Raw genomic sequence first — 20,663 nt, forward strand, 5'->3', positions numbered from 1 at the left:
GGCTTTAGAAGCTTCATTCTAAATTTTAGACATGGAATCAAAAATATATATATTTTTAAAAACACAATCAAAAGGCGTTATCTAGCCTACATAAAACACGGCAACCCACTATCTGTTTTCTGGGCATAGGAGTAGCTGGAGTAAGAGGATTAAGAAAAATAGGAAATTTTGAATGATAATAAACTGAAAGTGAGAGATGAAATTTGAAATCCTTACAGACAATGCAGCTCTATTCCAGTGAACTCACTGATTCATCACTTGGCAAAGGAGATACCAATTAAAAAGGCTACTATGGCAGAAAACAAAAGAAAGACTCTTTCCCCAGGTCTCAAAGGAGGCCGATATAGCATCTTTAAACAGAGGGCCATTCCTGATGATGAAATAGAATTCTGAAAGTCAAGTCTACAAATCAAATGCTCCATAAAGAAAACCTAACAGTACCTTTGCATCAGACCCCTTTCCTATCTACAGGACCTCAGGAAGTGGAAATGACAGCCATTCATGCTCAGAGCGCTGAGCACAAGACGATATTAACAAGACACTCCAAATACAAGATCAAGTGATTGATTAGCCACTTTAGGTGAGAAACCTACATCCACAAAGACAGGTTCCAGAGTAGCCACCCTGTTAGTCTGTATCCGCAAAAAAGAACAGGAGTACTTGTGGCATCTTAGAGACTAACAAATTTATTAGAACACACTTTCATGGGCTACAGCCCACTTCATCGGATGCACAGAATGGAACATATAGTAAGAAGATATATATATACACATACAGAGAAGTTGGAAGTTTCCATACAAACTGTAAGAGGCTAATTAGTTAAGATGAGCTATTATCAGCATGAGAAAAAAACTTTTGTAGTGATAATCAAGATGGCCCATTTATACAGGTTTCAGAATAGCAGCCGTGTTAGTCTGTATTCGCAAAAAGAAAAGGAGTACTTGTGGCACCTTAGAGACTAACCAATTTATTTGAGCATAAGCTTTCGGGAGCTACAGATCACTTCATCGGATGCATCACAAAAGCTTATGCTCAAATTTGTTAGTCTCTAAGGTGCCACAAGTACTCCTTTTCTTTTTGCCCATTTAGACAGTTGACAAGAAGTTGACACCTTCTTGTCAACTGTCTAAATGGGCCATCTTGATTATCAGTACAAAAGTTTTTTTCTCCTGCTGATAATAGCTCATCTTAACTAATTAGCCTCTCACAGTTTGTATGGCAACTTCCACTTTCTCTGTATGTGTGTGTATATATCTTCTTACTATATGTTCCATTCTATGCATCCGATGAAGTTGGCTGTAGCCCACGAAAGCTTATGCTCCAGTAAATTTGTTAGTCTCTAAGATGCCACAAGTACTCCTGTTCTTTCTACATCCACAAACTGAACCTTTACATCTTCCAAGCTTAGAGTCAGTACTTGCTTGCATGGGGAAATCCATGTGTGTCTCCAACGTAGACGTAATGCAAAGTGAAAACTAACCAACATCAGAGGGGTGCTGAAAATTCATGTTTGTAAATCGTTACTAATAAGCAAAAACATCTGCAGACTGAGATATGGGGGCTGAAATTAGTGCTTTCAGGACTGTTTGGACTCAGATCCCTCTTTGGTCACCTTGGGATTTTCCTGGAACAAATTAGAGCCCTGGAGGGGCAGGGGTACAAACATTAATTCAGTTTGAGCAGGATTAACCCCTTGAGTCAAACATGTTTGACCTTCCATGGCTATCCCCATATACAGCTCAGCAATCAAAAAGTGCATCACTGAGATAGACAGTAACTTTGCTATTTATGGAGGGGCCTGAGCTCTGCAGATATCAAAATCAGGAGAGATGGGCCAGCACTAATGGCACAGCCTTGGTAAAAAAAAAAATAATAATAATAATAAAAAAAATGCAGCATTAAGTAGCACTTTCCTATAAACAGCATAAAGAGGAGAAGTCATGGAATCAACAGAGATCACTATCTTAGAGACCTCACATATTTCCACTGCAACTTTATATAATATACAATACTTAGTGGGCGTAATTGAGATATGACTAAGCCTCTGTCAAACAGACCCCATTCCCAAGATGCAAATGTCTTGAAAAAAAACGTGAGGGAAGGGTGCATTGTTGTGATCAGGGAGTCTCTCCAAAATATCCACCTTGTACCCTGACAGTGGAAATATTTTCCAGCAGAGGGCAGCCTCCAGATTTAGGGGGCTCTGAATAAGAATCACCAGTCAGATTTCCCCCTGCAGGAAGTCACCCTCACATATCATGAAGTTTTCATTCTGCAGGAGCAGTGTCACAGAATCATCCCTCCCCCAAACAAACTTGAGCCTGTGGCCAAAGGACTGGAAGGGTGTGTGTGTGTGTGTGTCTGTGTGCAAAAGGAAGCCAGAATGCAAGACTGATTGGGCAATGTATTCCTGTCTGAGGGAGGCAGGCATTGAAAGGACACCAGATAATGGATTAAGGACCACATACAGGTCTCTTATGGTGACCAAACAGGCTTAATAGCTAAGGAGGGATCTTTATGGCAGGAAGCCTACTGAAAGCTCTCCAGGTTGCTTAGACAGCACGGCAGAAGTGAAACAGCAGAAAATGGAGGGAAAACCTGATACTGAAGAAACCAACTACTGCTTGAGGGAGAGTTCAGCAGTTGTTACCTCAGAAATAGAGGGTTTGGATTCTCAGGGCCCAGTACCTACAGAAAGATGAAGGTGGGCTAGAGAAAGCATAAATGCTAGATCCTTACTACTACCTGAGAATTGCCCACAAAGAGAATGCTTGGTTTCCCAAGGCCCTGTACTCACGGTTTGTTGGAGGAAGGGAAGAGAGGAGAGTTTTTTGTACCCCACCAAGTCCCTGAGGAGCTAATAAGGTTCACATATCTGGCATTGTGAGGTGACTGATGGGCTGCAACAGAAGTTCAATTATAAATAAAGTATTTTGCAGTCATATCATTTTTCATGCTAGGAACTCAATGTGCTTTACCAACATGGATTTACCCTCACAACAGCCATGTGACATAGGTACGTATCAGCTGCTCTTAATGAAAGAACCTATCCGGTAGGGATCAAGATTCAAGGAAGAAATGCCTGTAGGTATCCAAGATACGGAGGTATTAAGTTCCTGTGGACTGGGAGCTTGCAACATTTATAATCTCCTCTAATTACTAGAAGAAGACAGAGTGGCAAAGATGAGAGAAGACCAATTTGCATAATCCTTACAGGTAACAAATAGGGCCTTGAATCCCAGGACCCAGTATTTACATTTTGTTACAGGAAAAAGAGAGAGCAGAAATTAATTAGACCGGGCTGTCAATCCTGTGGAGGATGCAGACAGCCAGAATGTCCGAGCCTGCAAATTGTGTGCTGAGCTCCCCCAGAGCCTCAACCATGTAAAAACTGAATACGCCTGCCAAAGAAGGAAGGAATGTGAACACTGGGGTCCTGACTACAGGAGAGAGAACAGAGATTGCTCAAAGGGTATCCACCTTGTTCCCTTGGTTTCTCAGAAGTATGCAGCACAAGTAGCAGGTCCAGAAATAAATGCTTTTCTTTCTAGACTCTGCCTCCACACCTTCCCTCTTATCCTTATTTCTTCTTTATGAGGCCTTGTCTACATCAGAAAATTGTACAGGTTTTACTTGTCAGTTTTTAAATTAATTTAGTTAAACCAATGCAACCCTGTGTGTGGACCCTCTTATTTCAGTTTAAGAGTGGCTTATTTCATTTATTTTAATCTGATTCCTAAATGGTTTAAGATAAACTGAAATAACTGGATGAACCCAAAATAAATCTGGATTAAACCAAAATAAGAGTGTTTGCACAGCCCTTTGCACCTATTTAACTACATACATTTAAAAATCACACCTTAAGTTAAACCAATACAACTCTCTCATGCTGACAAGCCCTAAGACTCGCTAGTAGTGAAAAAAAGAAAAAGAAAAGAAACAGAAGATTGAGCAAGGCTCTCAGTACGAAGGAGGTAAAAGCATTAATGGGAAGCAGAGTAGGGAGCCTGGCAATGTATACTGTTTGTGACAGACAATTGTTTTACTTCCTTGCTTCACAGTTGGTGCAGCTAACCTTAAGACTAGGATGGGAGTAGAGGAGAAGTAGGTCATCTGCCTTTTTGATGATTCTTTATTCAAAGTGAACTATATAGATGCAAACTAAATACTGAAATTATTTGTTCAGAAAATACACTGTGTATCCTTTGTCACTTTCAATTTTGAGTAGTCGGATCACATTATCTAACCCCACATTATGTTACACATGTATATTCTGCACTGGTGAAAGCTTATTTTCACATGCCTACATTCTATATTATGTTTCCAAGTACCTGATATTTTTTTTTATTTTATTTTTTTTAATACTGGCACTCTACAACAATTTTTATAAAGACCACCATACACTGAAATAGTCTAGCTTCATAATATCAGTTGTATAAAAGGATTACAAAGCACACATACAAAAAAGGCAAGGCTAGATTGCATCTACCACTGAAGTATTGGCTATCTAAAATTAAAGAACTATTGCAGATAGAGTATCTCTACAGACTTCCAGCATCTGGATTATTAGATCTGTGTGCAAAGGTATTCAATGTACTCTTCACTTAAAATATTTAAATGACCAAAAACCCCTTGATTATAGCTTTATTAAGAATTAGAAATCTAATTTGTAATATGTGAAATGAATGTTGTGACATGGCCACTCTAGTCCGTCCTGTTGGAACACATTAATTTCACACTTCAGTAGCCTTTTCCAGATTAAAAAAAAGAGGCAATACCATCAATGTATCGGACGTAAACAGAACTTCTTGCCCAAATTCTATTTGCACGGGCTTTCAGAATAACTTCAGAGCAGGCTATTGCCTAATATTTATTAAAAAAATAAAAACAAAAACGCCCATGAAAGTAGTTACGGAGACAAAAGCAGAGTTAGATTGAATTCTGAACCAGTGTTGCTGTTTATGTCACCGCCTGTAGTGAAGTAAGCTTGCTTCTTATTTTCATGCTCCTGGAATCCCAAGCATTCTCTTGTTTTACTCAGAATGTGTTTAGAGCTGCTGAATAATCAAATACGAGTTACAATGTCTTTCTGCAATGCCTTTCTTTTTGTCATTCTAAATGGGCAATTTGGTTTCTAACTCATCCCCTTTAATATGTCATAAGATCGGAAAGTATACTTCAAAGAAAAGGGTTTTGCTTTCATGCTACCTCAACTCTGGATGTCTCCTGAACAGAAACTTGCATTTGTACAAAACTGTCCTCAGCGGTTCTGTGAAATGAACTAATGTTTTTTAGATTAACGGCTCTGAAATCACTTCAGTGGATGTTCACAGCAGTTAAGTTATACAGATAATTAGAGGGCCCAGACCTATATGTGAAACAATAACCTATCCCTATTGCTGTATATCTGGTCCCAGGAAGAGAGAGTGTGGTTTTTTCTAAAGAGGTTTTGATTAACTTAATTATATGAATTTAAACACCAGGGCTGAGGAAAAAGATGCTCTTGTTAAACGAGAAGTTCTCATCAGCTGTTGTACGATTTATATGAAGTACAAGAGCTGAGACCGACTGCAACTTTGCAGATTATGTGCTGTATGCGCACATACATTTACATGGTAAACCCTGTATCAGAGGTCACACAAGTATAAAATCGGTTGGTTTCTTTCTGTGAATTAGGCTTTATTGATTTGTTCCTAAGGATCTTAATATCTACTTAGAGGGATTTGCTACACTTGACTGCAGCTCAACTCAGACACATTTTACCCAACTGATTTACACATGGCAGGAGCCCCCTCTAATCTTAACTCCACTCCACTCAACAAAAGAAATAAAATTGCACGTTGCTAGGAGTATTGATAGTATTGTTTTCTGTTTCTATGGTTGCAACAGCCCTTAAGAAAGATATAAATTTCCCTGCAACAACTAACTGCATATTCATATAAGGTAGATCTAGTTCCAGATTCCTGAGACAGAATCTTCCACCTCTTCACAAACCCAGAGCAGCCATATAAATCATTTCTCTTCTCAACAGAATTCAGTGAGCAGCACAACTGGTTTGAAAAAACACACCAAATTTTCAGCCTGTATGTACAGAAACAATACCAACAAGTGGAACATTCTAGTCAAATTTTGTAAAATACACATTTGGGATCAACAAAACACCAAACATTCAGACCCTAGATTACAAAAATCTGTTGCCGTCTAGTTGTCAACTCCTAGTTTAGACAGTCCTTGTCGGAAGTCATGTAGTTCATCTATCTTCCCATCTAGTATGTCTAAAAAATTCTTTAATTCAGTTTTAAGGCTGTTCTGTCTCTGTTTGTTCTCTTCAACATCTGTCCTTAGTGTTCTGACTTTCTCCTCCAGGTCTCTGTTCTTTTTCTCAGCAGCCTTAAAAAAAGAATAGAAAGAAAAAACAACATGCATCTTAGAGAAGATGGATGAACATTTACTAGAGCAAAGCAACAATACCACGCAGACTTTAAATGTTTTGCTTTGACTTTCTATTAGTCTGCCTAATACAAACACCTCTGGAAGCAATTTTAACATGATATATTTTTTTTAAATCTGACTAATGCAGGGAAGGATACAGATTAAGTGGAAAAGATGCTTTGCATTATATTTTGTCATTGGTTGATATCTTTAAATTCTGCTGGATTTAAATTGTGGACTGTGCATACATTGCTACAGTTGCAAAATTAGTCTCTGTGCCACAAAATTATCTATGGTGGTTTAGCTTTTACAAACATCCCCTGAGAAATAATGTCGCTTTATTAGGTTCTGCAGGATTTCTTTTAAACTCCTTGGCTGAATACTTAAGCATATAGTCAGTGAAAACAACTTAATGCTCTCCCACACTGCAGTTTGCTTTTTCTTTTAGAAAACCATGTTCTCTTATTTCATTAGCTTTCCTTTTGCTTTTCCTCATTTCAGGACAGTGTACATATCTAAACTTAAGTCTTCTTAAAACTTTAAATAATGAGCTTTACCATGTAGAAATGGCCTATGTTAATATCTTATTCCCACAGCTCACATTTCCCTCCCACCTCTTCAATAGTCTTTCCACTATTTTCACCTAGATTACCTTGTTTCATTTATTCTTTTTTCATGTGTTATGTTTATGGCGGTTTAAGCTTGTGAAAGTGTCAGACTGACAGCCTCAGAGTCCAAAGACCTTTATTTATACCCAGAACAGATATAGCACAAGCAGGGAACAGCTCCCAACACACACCTTACCAAGGTGCCTCAGCCATAAGTAATCATTTCCAAGTGAGAGGGTAGTTCAGTTTCCATGCCCTTGCAGTTCTTGATTTTGCTGCTCAGGGTGGTAATTATGATGGTGACTTGGACTCAAATGAAAGCACTCACTTGTATAGCACAGGCCAAAACAACCATCAACTTGCAATGCCTTCTTGGTCACTACCACCCTATACCAAACCCATACCAGTTATCTAGACACTTCCTATCTCAAACCCTGGAACTATAAAGTGCCTCTGGTTCTTACTTTTTCCGGTATATTTACCCCTTAGCCACTGTTCCTTTTGTTGTGAGCTCTGCTAAGCTTGCCTCCACCACAACTTAACTGATGCCAAGAGGGATGAGTATCCTTCCATAAAAGCAAAATCTATTCAAGAAAGGCCAACACACAAAAGACTCAGCTGAAGTATTAGTTCAGTGCATAAGCCATTTCTCCAGTTAAATATTCAAGACGACAACAGATTTGGTGTTTTAGACTTTCCTCTACATTCTGTACAGGGCTAAGCACTGAGGGTGACTGATGAATCAAAAATTAATATCACTGAACAGATTAGACACAAATAACTAACTACAAAGTGAGATTTCACTATTAAAAATGTTTCTCCACTCTTTGTTCAAACAAGAACAAAACTGACCTCCTCTTCCACACTTTCCTTATCCATATTTACAGGGAGTGTCAAATGTTGAAAAATAATTCATTGCTGAAAACATGGCCACATGCTTTTTAGTTTTACTGTCCCAAATATTCATAAAATCTGGACATAGTATGTTTAACCAGGGAACCATACCGCTGTCTCTGAGCTCAACAAAGAAGCTGGAGGCATTGAAGAATATAAAGAGATGTGGGGAAAAGGGAGAAACTCTTTAGCTAAATCAATTCTAAACAGAGTCTTTTACTCACCCCTCCCTTTAGATCCTCACATCTAGGCCATGTGTAGATCTTGCCACCTCTTCCTGTATAATACCTCTAAGATCTGACTTCTCTTCTCCCTCAAAACAGCTCCATTTTTCATCCACTTCTCAACTACTGCAACCTCCTCTCCAGCTTTGACATGTCCCATCTCACCTCACTTATATCCATTCAGAACTGTTGCAAAAATCATTTCCCCAGATTGTCGCTTCGACCACATTACCCCCCTCTTTGCATCCCCCTGTAGGCTCTCCCATCCCTGCAGCATAAACACAAATTACTAGTCTTGCTTTTAAGGTTCTACACAGTTGATCCCTGCCCTATCTATCATCTCTTACATGCTACTGAGCTGTCGAATCTGGAATCTGCTCCACCAGTGATGCCAGTCTTCATCACCCATTTGTTTAAGTTTTGAACACGTGTGCGTAGAGGGAGCTTCCTATAAACATTCACAAAGGTCACTTCATCCTACTTCAAATCTCTCCTTAAAACCTTCCCTGGCCATTTCCTTTGCCAAAATGATTATGGTTAGATAGCTGATGTACTGTTACCTCTGTTTATCAGACTGATCAGTATTGTCTCACTGTTTTCTTGTGTTTCCCCCATGTGTTTGTTGCATCCTTGATTTAGTCCTATTTGGAACACAAGATTTGGTTCAAGAGATAACGATACCTAAATCACTTGGTAATGGTCACCATAATATAATTAAATTTAACATCCTTGTACAGGGGTGCAGGAAGTAGGGGTTCTGGGGGTACGGTAGCTTGAAGTGGTTTCCATCATATACAAGGTTTACAGTTTTATTCAATGGCTTTCAGCATCCCCACTATAAAAACTGCTCCAATGCCACTGTCCTTGTAGGGCAGAAAAATACCCCAAAAATTCCACTACAGTAACATTTAACTTAAAAAAGGGAACTACACAAAAATTAGGACACTTATTAGATGTAAATTAAAGGAAGCTGTCACATGGTTTAAATGCCTGCAAGCAGCACGGGTACTATTTAAAAACACTATATTAGAGACTCAGACTCAATGCATACTCCAAATCAAAAAAGACAATAAGAGGACCAAAAGAATGCCACCATGGCTCAAAACAGAGTAATGAAGGCTATCAGAGGCAAAAAGGCATCCTTTAAAATTTGGAAGTCAAATCCTAGTGAGAGCAACAGGAAGGTGCTCAAACTGGCGGATGAAGTGTAAGAGTATAAAAAGGCAGACCAAGAAAGCATTTGAGAAGCAATCTGCAATAGATGCAAAAACTAACAGTAAGAATTTTTTAAGTACATCAGAAGCAGGAAGCCTCATGAACAGTCACTGGGGCCTCTGGACAACCAAGGTGTTAATGGAGAACTCAAGGAAAACAAGGCCACTGCAGAGAAGCTAAATGAATTCTTTGCATCAGTCTTTTCTGTAGAGGATGTAAGGGAGATGTCAAGAAGGATATCTCTGATGTGGGTAATATATCTGAAGAAATGCCCCACCCTGACGTGTCAAAAGAAGAGGTTTTAAAACAAACTGATAAATTAAACAGTAATAAGTCACCAGGACCAGATGGTATTCACACAAGAGTTCTGAAGGAACTCAAATGTGAAATTGCAGAACTACTAACTGTAGTCTGTAACCTATCATTTAAATCAGCTTCTGTACCAAATGACTGGAAGGTAGATAATGTAACACCAATTTTAAAAAGTGCTCCAGAGGCAATCCTGCCAATTACAGGCCAGGGAGTCTAACTTCAGTCCCAAGCAATTTGGTTGAAACTACAGTAAAGAACAGAATTATCACACACAAATAAACATGATTTGTTAGGGAAGAGTCAACACAGCTTTTGTAAAGGGAAGATATGCCTCACCAATGTAATAGATTTCTTTGAGGGAATCAACAAGCATGTGGACAAGCGTGATCCAGTGGATGTAGCGGACTTGAATTTTCAGAAAGCCTTTGACAAGGTCCTTCACCAAAAGCTCTTAAAGGAAACTAACCAGTCATGGGATATGAGGGAAGATTCTTTCATGGATCAGTAACTGGTTAAAAGATAGGAAACAAAGGGTAGGAATAATGGTCAGTTTTCACAATGGAGAGAAGTAAACAACAGGGTCCCTCAAGGACCTATACTGGGACCTGTGCTGGTCAACATAATCATTAATAATCTGGAAAAGGGAATAAACAGTGATGTGGCAAAGTTCATAGATGACACAAAATTATTCAAGATAGTTAAGTCATGGGCGGTGGGTGAGCCCCCATTTTGGGGAAGCTAACCTACCGTCCCCATCCCGCCACATGTTGGAGCCCTAAAACCTGCCCGTAACAGGAGGAGTCCTGAGGGGCCCCCTCCACCACAACCAGAACAGCCATGGCTAGCCCACCCCAGGCCGGTCCCCCCAACCCCAGCGCCGGGCCAATCCACTCCCCCTGCGAGCACCGGGCCAAGTCGCCCCCTGCCTGAGTGCCAGGCAGAGGCAGCGACCTCTACCCCTGTCCAGCTGGTGGCTCCAGTGCCCACTGGTTGCTTGCAGCATCCCTCCTCACTCCTCCACCAGACCCCCGTGCCCGCCGCTTGCTCGCAGCATCCCTCCTCACTCCCCCACCCCTGAGGAGAAGCAACGCAGCGAGCAGCATGGACCGGGGGGGCGGGGAGGTGGAGTGCATGTAGGTAGGGGTGGTTGTGCCAGGGAAGGCCAAGCCCTTCCTTGGCCTATTATACCCACTGCCCAAGAGTTAAGTCCAAAGCAGACTGTGAAGAACTACAGGAGGATTTCAGAAAACTGGGTGAGTGGGCAACAAAATGGTAGATGAAAATCAACATTGGTAAGTGAAAAGTAATGCACATTGGAAAAAATAATCTGAACTACACATAAATAAAGATGGGTTCTAAATGAGCTGTTACCACATAAAGATCTTGGAGTCACTGTGGATTGTTCTCTGAAAATTTCCACTCAATGAGCAGCAGTGGTCAAAAAAGGCTAGGATCTATTAGGAAATGGATAGAAAAGATGACAGAAAATACCATAATGCCACTACATAAATCCATGGTGAGCCCACAACTTGAATACTGTGTCCAGTTCTGTTTGCCCCATCTCAAAAAGGATATAGTGGAACTGGAAAAGTTTCAGAGACGGGCAACAAAGATGAAGAAGGGTATGGAGTGGCTTCCATATAAGGAAAGACTAAAAAGATTAGGGCTATTCAGCTTCGAAAAGAGATGACTAGGAGGTGATATTATAGGAAGTCTATAAAATGAATGATGGGAGAAGTGTTATTCACCCCCTTCCCACAGTGCAAACACCAGCATCACCTGATAAAATTAACAGGCAGCAGATTTAATACAAACAAGGAGGAAGTAGTTTTTCCACACAATGCACAATTAACCTGTGGAAGTCATTGCTCTGGCATGTTGTGATGGCCAAAGCATAACTAGGTTCAAAAAAGAAATAGGTAAGTTCATGAAGGGTAAGTCCATCAATGGCCATTAGCCAAGATGGCCAGGGATGCAACCCCATGCTTGGGCGACCCTAAACCTCTGATTCCCAGAAGCTAGGAGGGGGAAGATGGGGAAGACAACTGCCCTGTTTTGTACACTCTCCCTGAAACTTTGGTACTTGCCATGGCTGGAGACAGAATACTGGCCTAGATGGACTATTGGTCTGACCCAGTATGGCTGTTCTTATATACCTGTTGTTTGAATTCATACTTTTATTGTACAGGGCAGGGACTGTCTCTTTGTTCTGTGTTAGTATGGTACATACCATACTGAGGCCCAATCCATGACGGGGACCCCCCAGATCCAAATTCTTGAATGCATCATTTTGATATATACAGTCAGAGTTCAAAAGCTTTAAAACCAACCGGATTAAAATACTTTGGTGATAGGGGGCTATATAAATATCTACATAAAAATACAGACAATGTATTGTGTTGAAAAAGGCTACCCACCATATAAATACCTTTTGTATGAACTTCTCCCCAACATTACGTAACTTAGTTGTTGGTTTTTTTTTTAAACAAATAACTTTTCTTCTTTTCTCTTTCTTTTATAATAATTAGCTTTAGCTGCCATCATGATGTTAGTTTAACTGACTTGACTACTCAAAATGGCCGTTTGGAAGGAGACTGGTGAATGCTTGCCAGCTCTTGTAGGTGAAGCAGTCACTTCTAGTAGCACTGCATATGAGGCAATGCAAGGCAAGGGCGGCATAAAATGCTGGATATAGAATATCCTGGAGTCTGCCAGGTGACAGTTGCAACATGATCCCAGAGTAGCAACTTCTTCAGATAACCAGGCAGAGATAGAAGCTATCTATAATTACTTCTAATTCTGTGGCAGCCACAGTACATTTTGTATGTAATCAGCATTAACTTTTATGAATTGGGGGTCTCTTTATCAGTTAAGTTACAAACAGGTAAAAATACATAAACATGAGAAATACAAAACAAAATGTCCCTTCCACTGTATTTAGATCAATTTCTTTGCTGAACTGTACCTGTAATTTCTGAGATACAGATTCACATTCTGTCATTAGCTGGGGTATAATTTCACCCTGTTTTCGAAGATCCTCCAATTCCTATTAAAAAAAAAAAGGAAAATTATAACAAGCTTCAATTTAGAATAAAGGTAATTTGAAGCTGTGAAATTACTTTGCACAAGTATATTGTATGCCACACAACATTGGGATTTAAAAATAACTGAAAATGTTTTGGCTTTATAAATGGCAGTTGTTAATTTAATAAATTAAATATAATAATATTCATTTTTGCAACACATTTAATCAATCATTTCTTGACTACATAGTTTCGACATCTGAACATAATCTAATCTCCAGCTAGTTATGTTTATGAATTCTCACTACACATAGACACATACTCAATGAGACAGGGAAATCTGAAACGCAATAATGCTAAAAAGAGACCTAGAAGACAGCAAATTAGATACGAGTTTGCAATGGTATATGGCAGTGAAAAAGGTCACTGGAATTTTGAGCTGTAAATGTAAAACATCACAGAGCACGGAGATAACAGACCTAAGCATATACATATATAGCTCTGAGCAACACCACCGGGGATACTGAATTCAACTCTGAGCGTCACATTACCAGAATAATATGGACAAACAGAAAGGAGTTAGAAATGAGCAACAAGACACATAGGTGACTACAGAGATGGATTGAAGAGGAAAGTTAAAAAGAGTTTGTTGCTCTGCTAACAGCAAAGGCAGTGGTGACGTGGGGAACATATTTGAAGAATGTAAATACCAAGGGCCAAATCATCCCCCTCCCTCATTTAAAGCTGCAGAAATGGACTTTGAGTGAAAATACCCACAAAGATCTGCTCCTGGAGATTTCCCCTAGAGTCCAGGAGGAGGCAGGCTGCAATCTGTGGAGCAGGCTACAGGATCTGCCTCCAAACATGTCTTTTATTTCCTCAAATATTATAAAAAAATAAATAAAGATAAAACGTGTCCAGCCTCATCAGTTCTCGGTCTAGTTTGATATAGGATAGCCAAGCCATATCACACATCACAAGTAGAGTTGTGGGATATGTGACATCTTGTCTTCCAGGTACTGGTGATCTCACAGCAGAATAAGAGTATACGTCTCCCACACTCTACCATAAAATTATGCAACAAAAAACATTTCCTCAATATCTCCAGATTTTGTTCCCCCAGGTACTATACCATTTCTCAAATTTCAGTTCCAACCCAACTTTTAAAAGAATCTGGTCTATTCCACAGTGGTTTTTTTTATTTGCTTCCAAAATTTTTGCCAAAAATACCACTACACAGAGACATTGAGCTTTCTCGATGAGTGATTCTGGTATCCAGGACATCTCCAATATTCTGTGTGTTCTTCTCCAACTTTGTGACCATTACTTTACAGTATTAACTTAAAGGCTCAAATTGCTTGTTAGCATGGCCTGTTTCTGACCATCACATTGAAATCAATTAAAAGAGGCTTCTAATGCAAGCGTAGCAGGCACTGACCCAGATATGCAAAAAAGCTGCTAACTGTGACACAGAGGCTCTACTACGGTGTGTCAACAAGTCTTGTCAGGCCTGACATAATCACTACACCTCCCACAGTGGGGTCACGATATTGATTTAAAAGATGACATATAATAGATTGTTTGAAATCTAACAGCACAACGGCTATTACAGTCATGGTGAACGCTTTGTAACAACTCTGTAGATGAAATTATGGATACTCTCTGATATTATGTCCTGGAAACTGTAAACAAAGATGACAAAACAGGTTTTTTAAATATAAAGGACAATGAAAATATGGCGGCAGATGCCCTGTCAGGGAAGAGGACTCTGACCTGCTGCATCCGGGCAGCCAGTGGCTAGCCCTGCTGCAGCTTTGTAAGGGGGGAAGTGTGACCCTACGAGCATCCAGGGCCAGAGGGCAAGGATTTGTGTTGGTATCAGGTGATGAGTTTCAGTTGGCCTGACCAATTCAGTGTTCCCCAACTCTAGTTATAATCTGTATCTAAAACGTGTCAAGTAATAGGTCATTGGAAAACGAACACCACACTGATCATTAATATACTTGTGTGATGGATATATACAGTGTGTATTAAGAGTTATAGATATATGTTGGAATGAGTACTAAAATATGTTTAAGCCAGGCATGTCAGGGGTAGTTAGTAAACAAGTCTGTCCCAGACAAAGGAATGTTTGCTTCTCTGACCAGCCCCATCATCAAACACAATGAAGGTCCAATTTACATATTAGATAAAGAAAGCTATCAAGGTAACAAATAGGGGAGGAGACAGCATGGCATCTACACCCAGCAGGAAAAAAGCGCGGTCCAGGATTTATTTTTCAAAGAGTACACTGCAAAGATTTACTGGTTTATAAAGACAAGGGGTCTGAACCTCACATGATAACCAACTGAATTAACTGATTGTAAACAATATCACTGTACTATAAAAGTTTATCAAGTGAGGTATTTTATTGAAGCCTAAGATTCACTGATGATTAATATTATCGTAAAAATGTATGTATTAACACTATATATGGATACTTATTGATATTAGGCCTTACAGTATGTCCAAACAAAGGGAGAAACACAGGTCTTTCCCAGACAGGAGGGAACATAGCAGCTATTTACCTGCCTCCTATGTAAATTAAGCAAATCAATAGAAGCCTTATATACATGCCAGGGAGTGGGAAGCCCTACAGCATGAGGTCATCCTGCCTCTTTAAGCAAGATTGTTGAGCTTTGGAAGTTATAAGCAAAGACAGAAGCCATCTTTAGCATCCATCACTAGATGGACACAAGAACTCTTGCGAAATGAGAAAGATGTGTCCTTCTACCAAGGAGGGGTTGAAGTCTCTAGGAACTGAATATGAGTGAGAAATCTGCTTAGGCAAAGATCTTTCACCAAGGAAGACAAGGGAAGCCAGCATCTTGTACTTCTGTAAAAGGTCCGGATGGAAGGAAAGCCAGCCCTGGCTGAAAAGAAGGAAGACTGGTGACAGAAACCATCTTGAACAAAGCCTGTACTTTTCTAGTTTAAGTTTTTAGAGTTTTAGGTGCAGATTTTCACTTTTATTTGCTTGTGACCCTTTCCAAATTTATTCCTTTTACTTGGCATCAGTTAACCTATGTCTTATTGTTAATAAATTTGCTTTATTTTTACCATAAATTAACTCAGTGCTGTGTTTGAAAGAAAGGTGAATTTACCTCAGTTAATAAACTGTAATGTGCTTTTATCTCTTTAAAGGAGAAACAAACCTTATTTCTCTGAGCTGTCCAGGAGAGGGCTAGATACTTCAAAATGCACACGGTTTTGGGGAAATATGGGACTAGGAGTGTGATGGGGTCACCTTGTTTTTGTAAGCAAGGCTGGTGGAAGCCAGAGGGGGCTGCAGGGTGGTAGACAGGTTGGGGCGAGAGCTGCTGAACTAGGGATGTCTAGCACACAGACACTTAGGGTGTGACCTGCATACTTGTAGGTTGGCTGTGAGCATCTGAGACTGGAAGCTACAGAAGCAAAGCATTGTGAGGCACCCAAGGGTTGCAGATCAAGTAGTGACAACTCAGAGTTCTAGGGTGTAACCCAGATCAGTGTGACAGTAACTCCCTATGTTTATTTTGAGATGTGAACCCCTATACATCTTTAAGCATTCCGATTCCCTTGTATAGGTCTGTGGCTCATATATCTTTTTCCCAGTGCCTCTGCGCCTCTTTCCATCCCTTCATTTTTCTCTCCTCCCTTTATTGTTCCTCAAATGGACAGAATTTCAGAGGTGCTTCTTTTATGTCTGCATTTGTGAGCAGGCTCCATGCTGGTTTGCCTTGCAAAGCCAAGAGCAGCTTGTTTAGGGTGGTTTAGAGCTAATCAGAAATCCACTAATGTAAGAAATAGTCTGAAATCAGGCTGGTGCAGTTCATTCTCAAAAATGAATGGAAGCTAGGCCTGTAATATTCATGTGTCAATCAATTCTCTGGTTGATGTGGTGTCTGGAGAATGTGAACCTCAAGGAAAATGCTAGCACAAAGTAGGGGTTATTACATATGCTATTAGAGCAGAAAGGTTGGGAAAAAAGCATGACGACATTTTCCTTTGAAACTTGGTGCTGAAAACTACATTATATTTTTAACTGCGCATTAAAATCCATCTCCCTAACCTATCTCCTTGTACCATCTTAAAACTCCTTAATAGCACTGCTCTTTAGGAGTACCAGCTGAGAAGTTATAATGGCGCTAGACACGCTTCACTACATCTGCTGTCTGCGTTTGCTCTTGAGTCAGCACAGAACATTTGGTTTCTACTATGGGGGGCGGGGGAGAACCTCAAAGATTCCATTATTTTTCCCCCTAGTCAGGGGCTATACGTTTCCAACATCATTCATCTTAGCAAAATGAATACCCTCTTGTCAAGGTTCCTTCCCCACTCTGAACGCTAGGGTACAGATCTGGGGACCTGCATGAAAACCTCCTAAGCTTACTTTTACCAGCTTAGGTTAAAACTTCCCCAAGGTACAAACTATTTTACCATTTGCCCTTGGACTTTCGCTGCCACCACCAAACGTCTAACACTGGTATTATTATTATTATTATTAGGAAAGAGTTCATTTGGAAATGTCTTCCCCCCCAAAATCCTCCCAAATCTTACCCCCTTTTTTCTGGGGAAGGTTTGATAAAAATCCTCACCAATTTGCATAGGTGACCACAGACCCAAACCCTTGGATCTTAAGAACAATGAAAAAAGCATTCAGTTTCTTAAAAGAAAAAGTAAAAAAGAATCACCTCTGTAAAATCAGGATGGTAAATACCTTACAGGGTAATTAGATTCAAAACATAGAGAATCCCTCTAGGCAAAACCTTAAGTTACAAAAAGACACAAAAACAGGAATATACATTCCATTCAGCACAGCTTATTTTCTCAGCCATTTAAACCAACAGAATCTAAAGCATATCTAGCTAGATTACTTACTAAGTTCTAAGACTCCATTCTTGTTCTGTCCCTGGCAAAAGCATCACACAGACAGACCCAGACCCTTTGTTTCTCCCCCCCCTCCAGCTTTGAAAGTATCTTGTCTCCTCATTGGTCATTTTGGTCGGGTGCCAGCGAGGTTATCCTAGCTTCTTAACCCTTTACAGGTGAAAGGGTTTTTCCTCTGGCCAGGAGGGATTTTAAAGGTGTTTACCCTTCCCTTTATATTTATGACACCTCTAAACTAAGATGAGAGATTTAGGAATTCTGAATGAAACTGTCAGTAACATCCTCTAATTTTAATCTCCATCTTGGACTTAATTCTTAAAATCAGAAGGTATGGGTGACAAAATGGTAAAATAGAAGACTCCACAGAAAGAGAGCCTCCCCTGTCTTAACAAAGATACTAAAAACTCTCCTGTAAGGGATGTTTTTTTTACTGACAAACACCTGGAAGTCAACAGCTCCCCTCCTCCCATATGGTAAAGCGATTGGAGTAGGGGACTGAGAACAGTGATTCCGAGATTCTATTCTCAACTCACTTGCTGTGTGACTATGAAGGTACTATTACTTACCTGTCTCAGCAGGTGTTATGCTGTTTAACCAATTAATGGTTTTAAGGGGCACTGAGATCCTCAGAAGTGTAAAGTATAATTTTTGTTAACGATTGTCAAACTCAAATGCCAAATCAGATTAAAAATTCAGAACCTACAGTGTTGTAAACGAGTGATTAGGGGACACCACTGACCTAGGAGGTCTAAAGAGTCTTACAGCAGCTAGAAAGAGCAGTAACTTTAAACGCTGGACTCCCTTTGACTGTGGTGACACATTGTATGTGTTGCTTTGTATAGTCAAAAGCAGATGGGCCCACTCTGACTTTAAAGAATTTGTGCCATTTCTAAGTTTATTTTACTTACTAGTTCTTTGTCTTGAAGTTCTGATTCCAGTTCCTGGAGGCGCCTGTTCAGCTGTGCATTTCTTTCCTTCTCTTTATTTATTTCATTGCATTGTTCCTCCAGCTCTTCAATCTTTAACAAAAGATCATAGCAAACTCCAATTCTCTGTAAATCTAGGGGCAGATCCTCAGCTGGTGTAAACTGTCCCAGCTCCACTGGAATCAACGGAGGTACGACAATTCACATGAGCTAGGATCTGCCCCCCTAGAACATACCAGTTAGTACAACAGTTCAAAGTTACCACTGTTATATTTAAAATTAAGAACAACAAAGTAACCCAATTACACACACTCTAGGGAGCCTCATAGGGTGCATTTATTGTATCTCACGTAATGCCTTATGTAATTACATAGGACTGTGCAAAGCATTGGAATGTCATAATTAGTAATGAAGAGCAACGGATGGGCATAAATTTGCACTTCCATTTTTATGCAAGTATGAGCCAGTAATCTATGGTTTTTTTCAAATATGGTATGAGGAAGTAAGCTCTCTAGAGTTCCCAACATCATCTCCTCAGGGCCTGTCTATTATTCCAGGAGGAATAAGAGGGCTGGATACAGCATTAAAACTTAGCCAGAAGGATTAGTACAGTGTGACAGATGGTGCTTTGTTCTCTCACGCAGGAAATGAGCTTGCTGATTCCACACTTCTTCTAGCCATCTCTGGACTCGGATCTCGTGTGCTGCACTGCTCCTAGGCCACCAGGCTCTCTCATTAACATATTTTTAATTCTCAGCGTTGGGTTTCTCTGGGACTGTACTTGGCATCATTTTAAGGTAGATCAATGTGCAAAACTGTCTAACTCAATTAACACAGGAGAGAGAATTTCCCAGCACCCCATGCTTGGTGCAGCACCAATGCCTATTCAGAAACCTACTTGAGAGAAGAAACAGAGAAGAATCTTTCTCTCTGCAGGAAGATCAATGACACCATATGCAGACAGTGGGGCTATATGAACCACAGAAAGCGTCTGACAGTTGGGCTATAGGTACCTTAACCACTGCGCCAGAATAAGGAAGCATTTTGTGAACCTGCTCATTTTTGACCACACTTAGAGAGAAGTGGCACGTTTGCACCTGGTCATGTTAATGAAAGGAACTTTTTCCTATGTAGCATTACACAAAAGCAAATGCTGAGTAAATAATTTTTGTTGCATGATATGCTATTTAACTGTAATCTACTATTTTGATCAGCTATTTCTCCCTTATACATAAGAGAGACCTTCACTGCTAGCCTTAACAATGAACTATTAACTCTTTGCTCTAGGAACCTGATTTATCTAACAGCCTAATATTACCTTGATGCTGACAATTAGTTCCAGGCAATCTTGACACCCAGCATGGGTTAAGTCGTAGTCTAAATACAGTGAAAGCTTGTTGTGAAGCACTGATTTGCTCTATTAGAATTATCTCCACATTCTGACAGTGACATCCTCAAACTGCACACAAAGAGATATAAAATCTCCATCTTGCAAAGACAGAGTGAATTCCAATAGGCATTTTAGTGCCCTGACAGACAGGTAAATCAGGTTACATCTGCCTATCAGTGGCACTCCCACCAGCTACGACATTCTTCACCTGGAACCAAGTGGCATGCTAAAAGGAATGAAAGTCATACCTACTCCTGAAAACAATCGAAAATCAAAAATCACTTGCAATCTGCTCTGTACATTGAATGCCCCAGTCATCTGTATGAGTGAAAGGCAAAAACAGCAGCAACAACAGGACCCACCTTTTTGGAAAGTAACTTAAGATCAATAGGCTGAAATTATCACTACAAGCATTATTCACAGAAACTGAATTCCCACTGTATTCAGCAGACTTGTACTAGTGCGTGGGCCAATTACAAGCTTTTGATAGATAGCATCATATTATTTTAGAGACAGTACAAGCTACTATTCTAAGCTTGGGTTTTTAAAAATCTAAATTTACATCTCCCAAGTGTTCTCTCTTGTGGTTCACATTCAATCCCTATACTACAGTGCTGTGAAATTACACGCTCAGTAAGGAAGGGAAAAAGGCTTTTGGCAACAATCTCCAACAGGCTTATGGAGTTGAAATACGCTGCTTTGAAGGTGGTGGGCCTGATTCGCAGCCTGGC

At 40.0% G+C, this 20,663-nt stretch overlaps 1 protein-coding gene across 3 annotated transcripts in view; it reads right to left on the reverse strand.

Annotated features, from left to right (window-relative positions):
• Positions 1 to 1,323: 1,323 nt before the first annotated feature.
• Positions 1,324 to 20,663, reverse strand: part of HOMER2 (homer scaffold protein 2) — a 108,825-nt gene continuing 89,485 nt past the window's right edge. For 2 of the 3 annotated variants that reach the window (XM_073304048.1, XM_073304047.1), the window contains exons 7-9: positions 18,525 to 18,635; positions 12,651 to 12,731; positions 1,324 to 6,390 (exon numbers count right to left, since the gene is read on the reverse strand). In XM_073304048.1, coding sequence (XP_073160149.1) covers positions 6,202 to 6,390; positions 12,651 to 12,731; positions 18,525 to 18,635 — 381 coding nt within the window. In that variant the 3' untranslated portion in view covers positions 1,324 to 6,201. Of the gene's footprint in view, positions 6,391 to 10,021; positions 10,194 to 12,650; positions 12,732 to 18,524; positions 18,636 to 20,663 lie in introns of all 3 variants that reach the window. The other variant, XR_012154019.1, reaches the window with a different exon arrangement.

The sequence above is a fragment of the Lepidochelys kempii genome, chromosome 10, assembly GCF_965140265.1.
Source record: "Lepidochelys kempii isolate rLepKem1 chromosome 10, rLepKem1.hap2, whole genome shotgun sequence".
Classification (NCBI taxonomy): Eukaryota; Metazoa; Chordata; order Testudines; family Cheloniidae; genus Lepidochelys; species Lepidochelys kempii.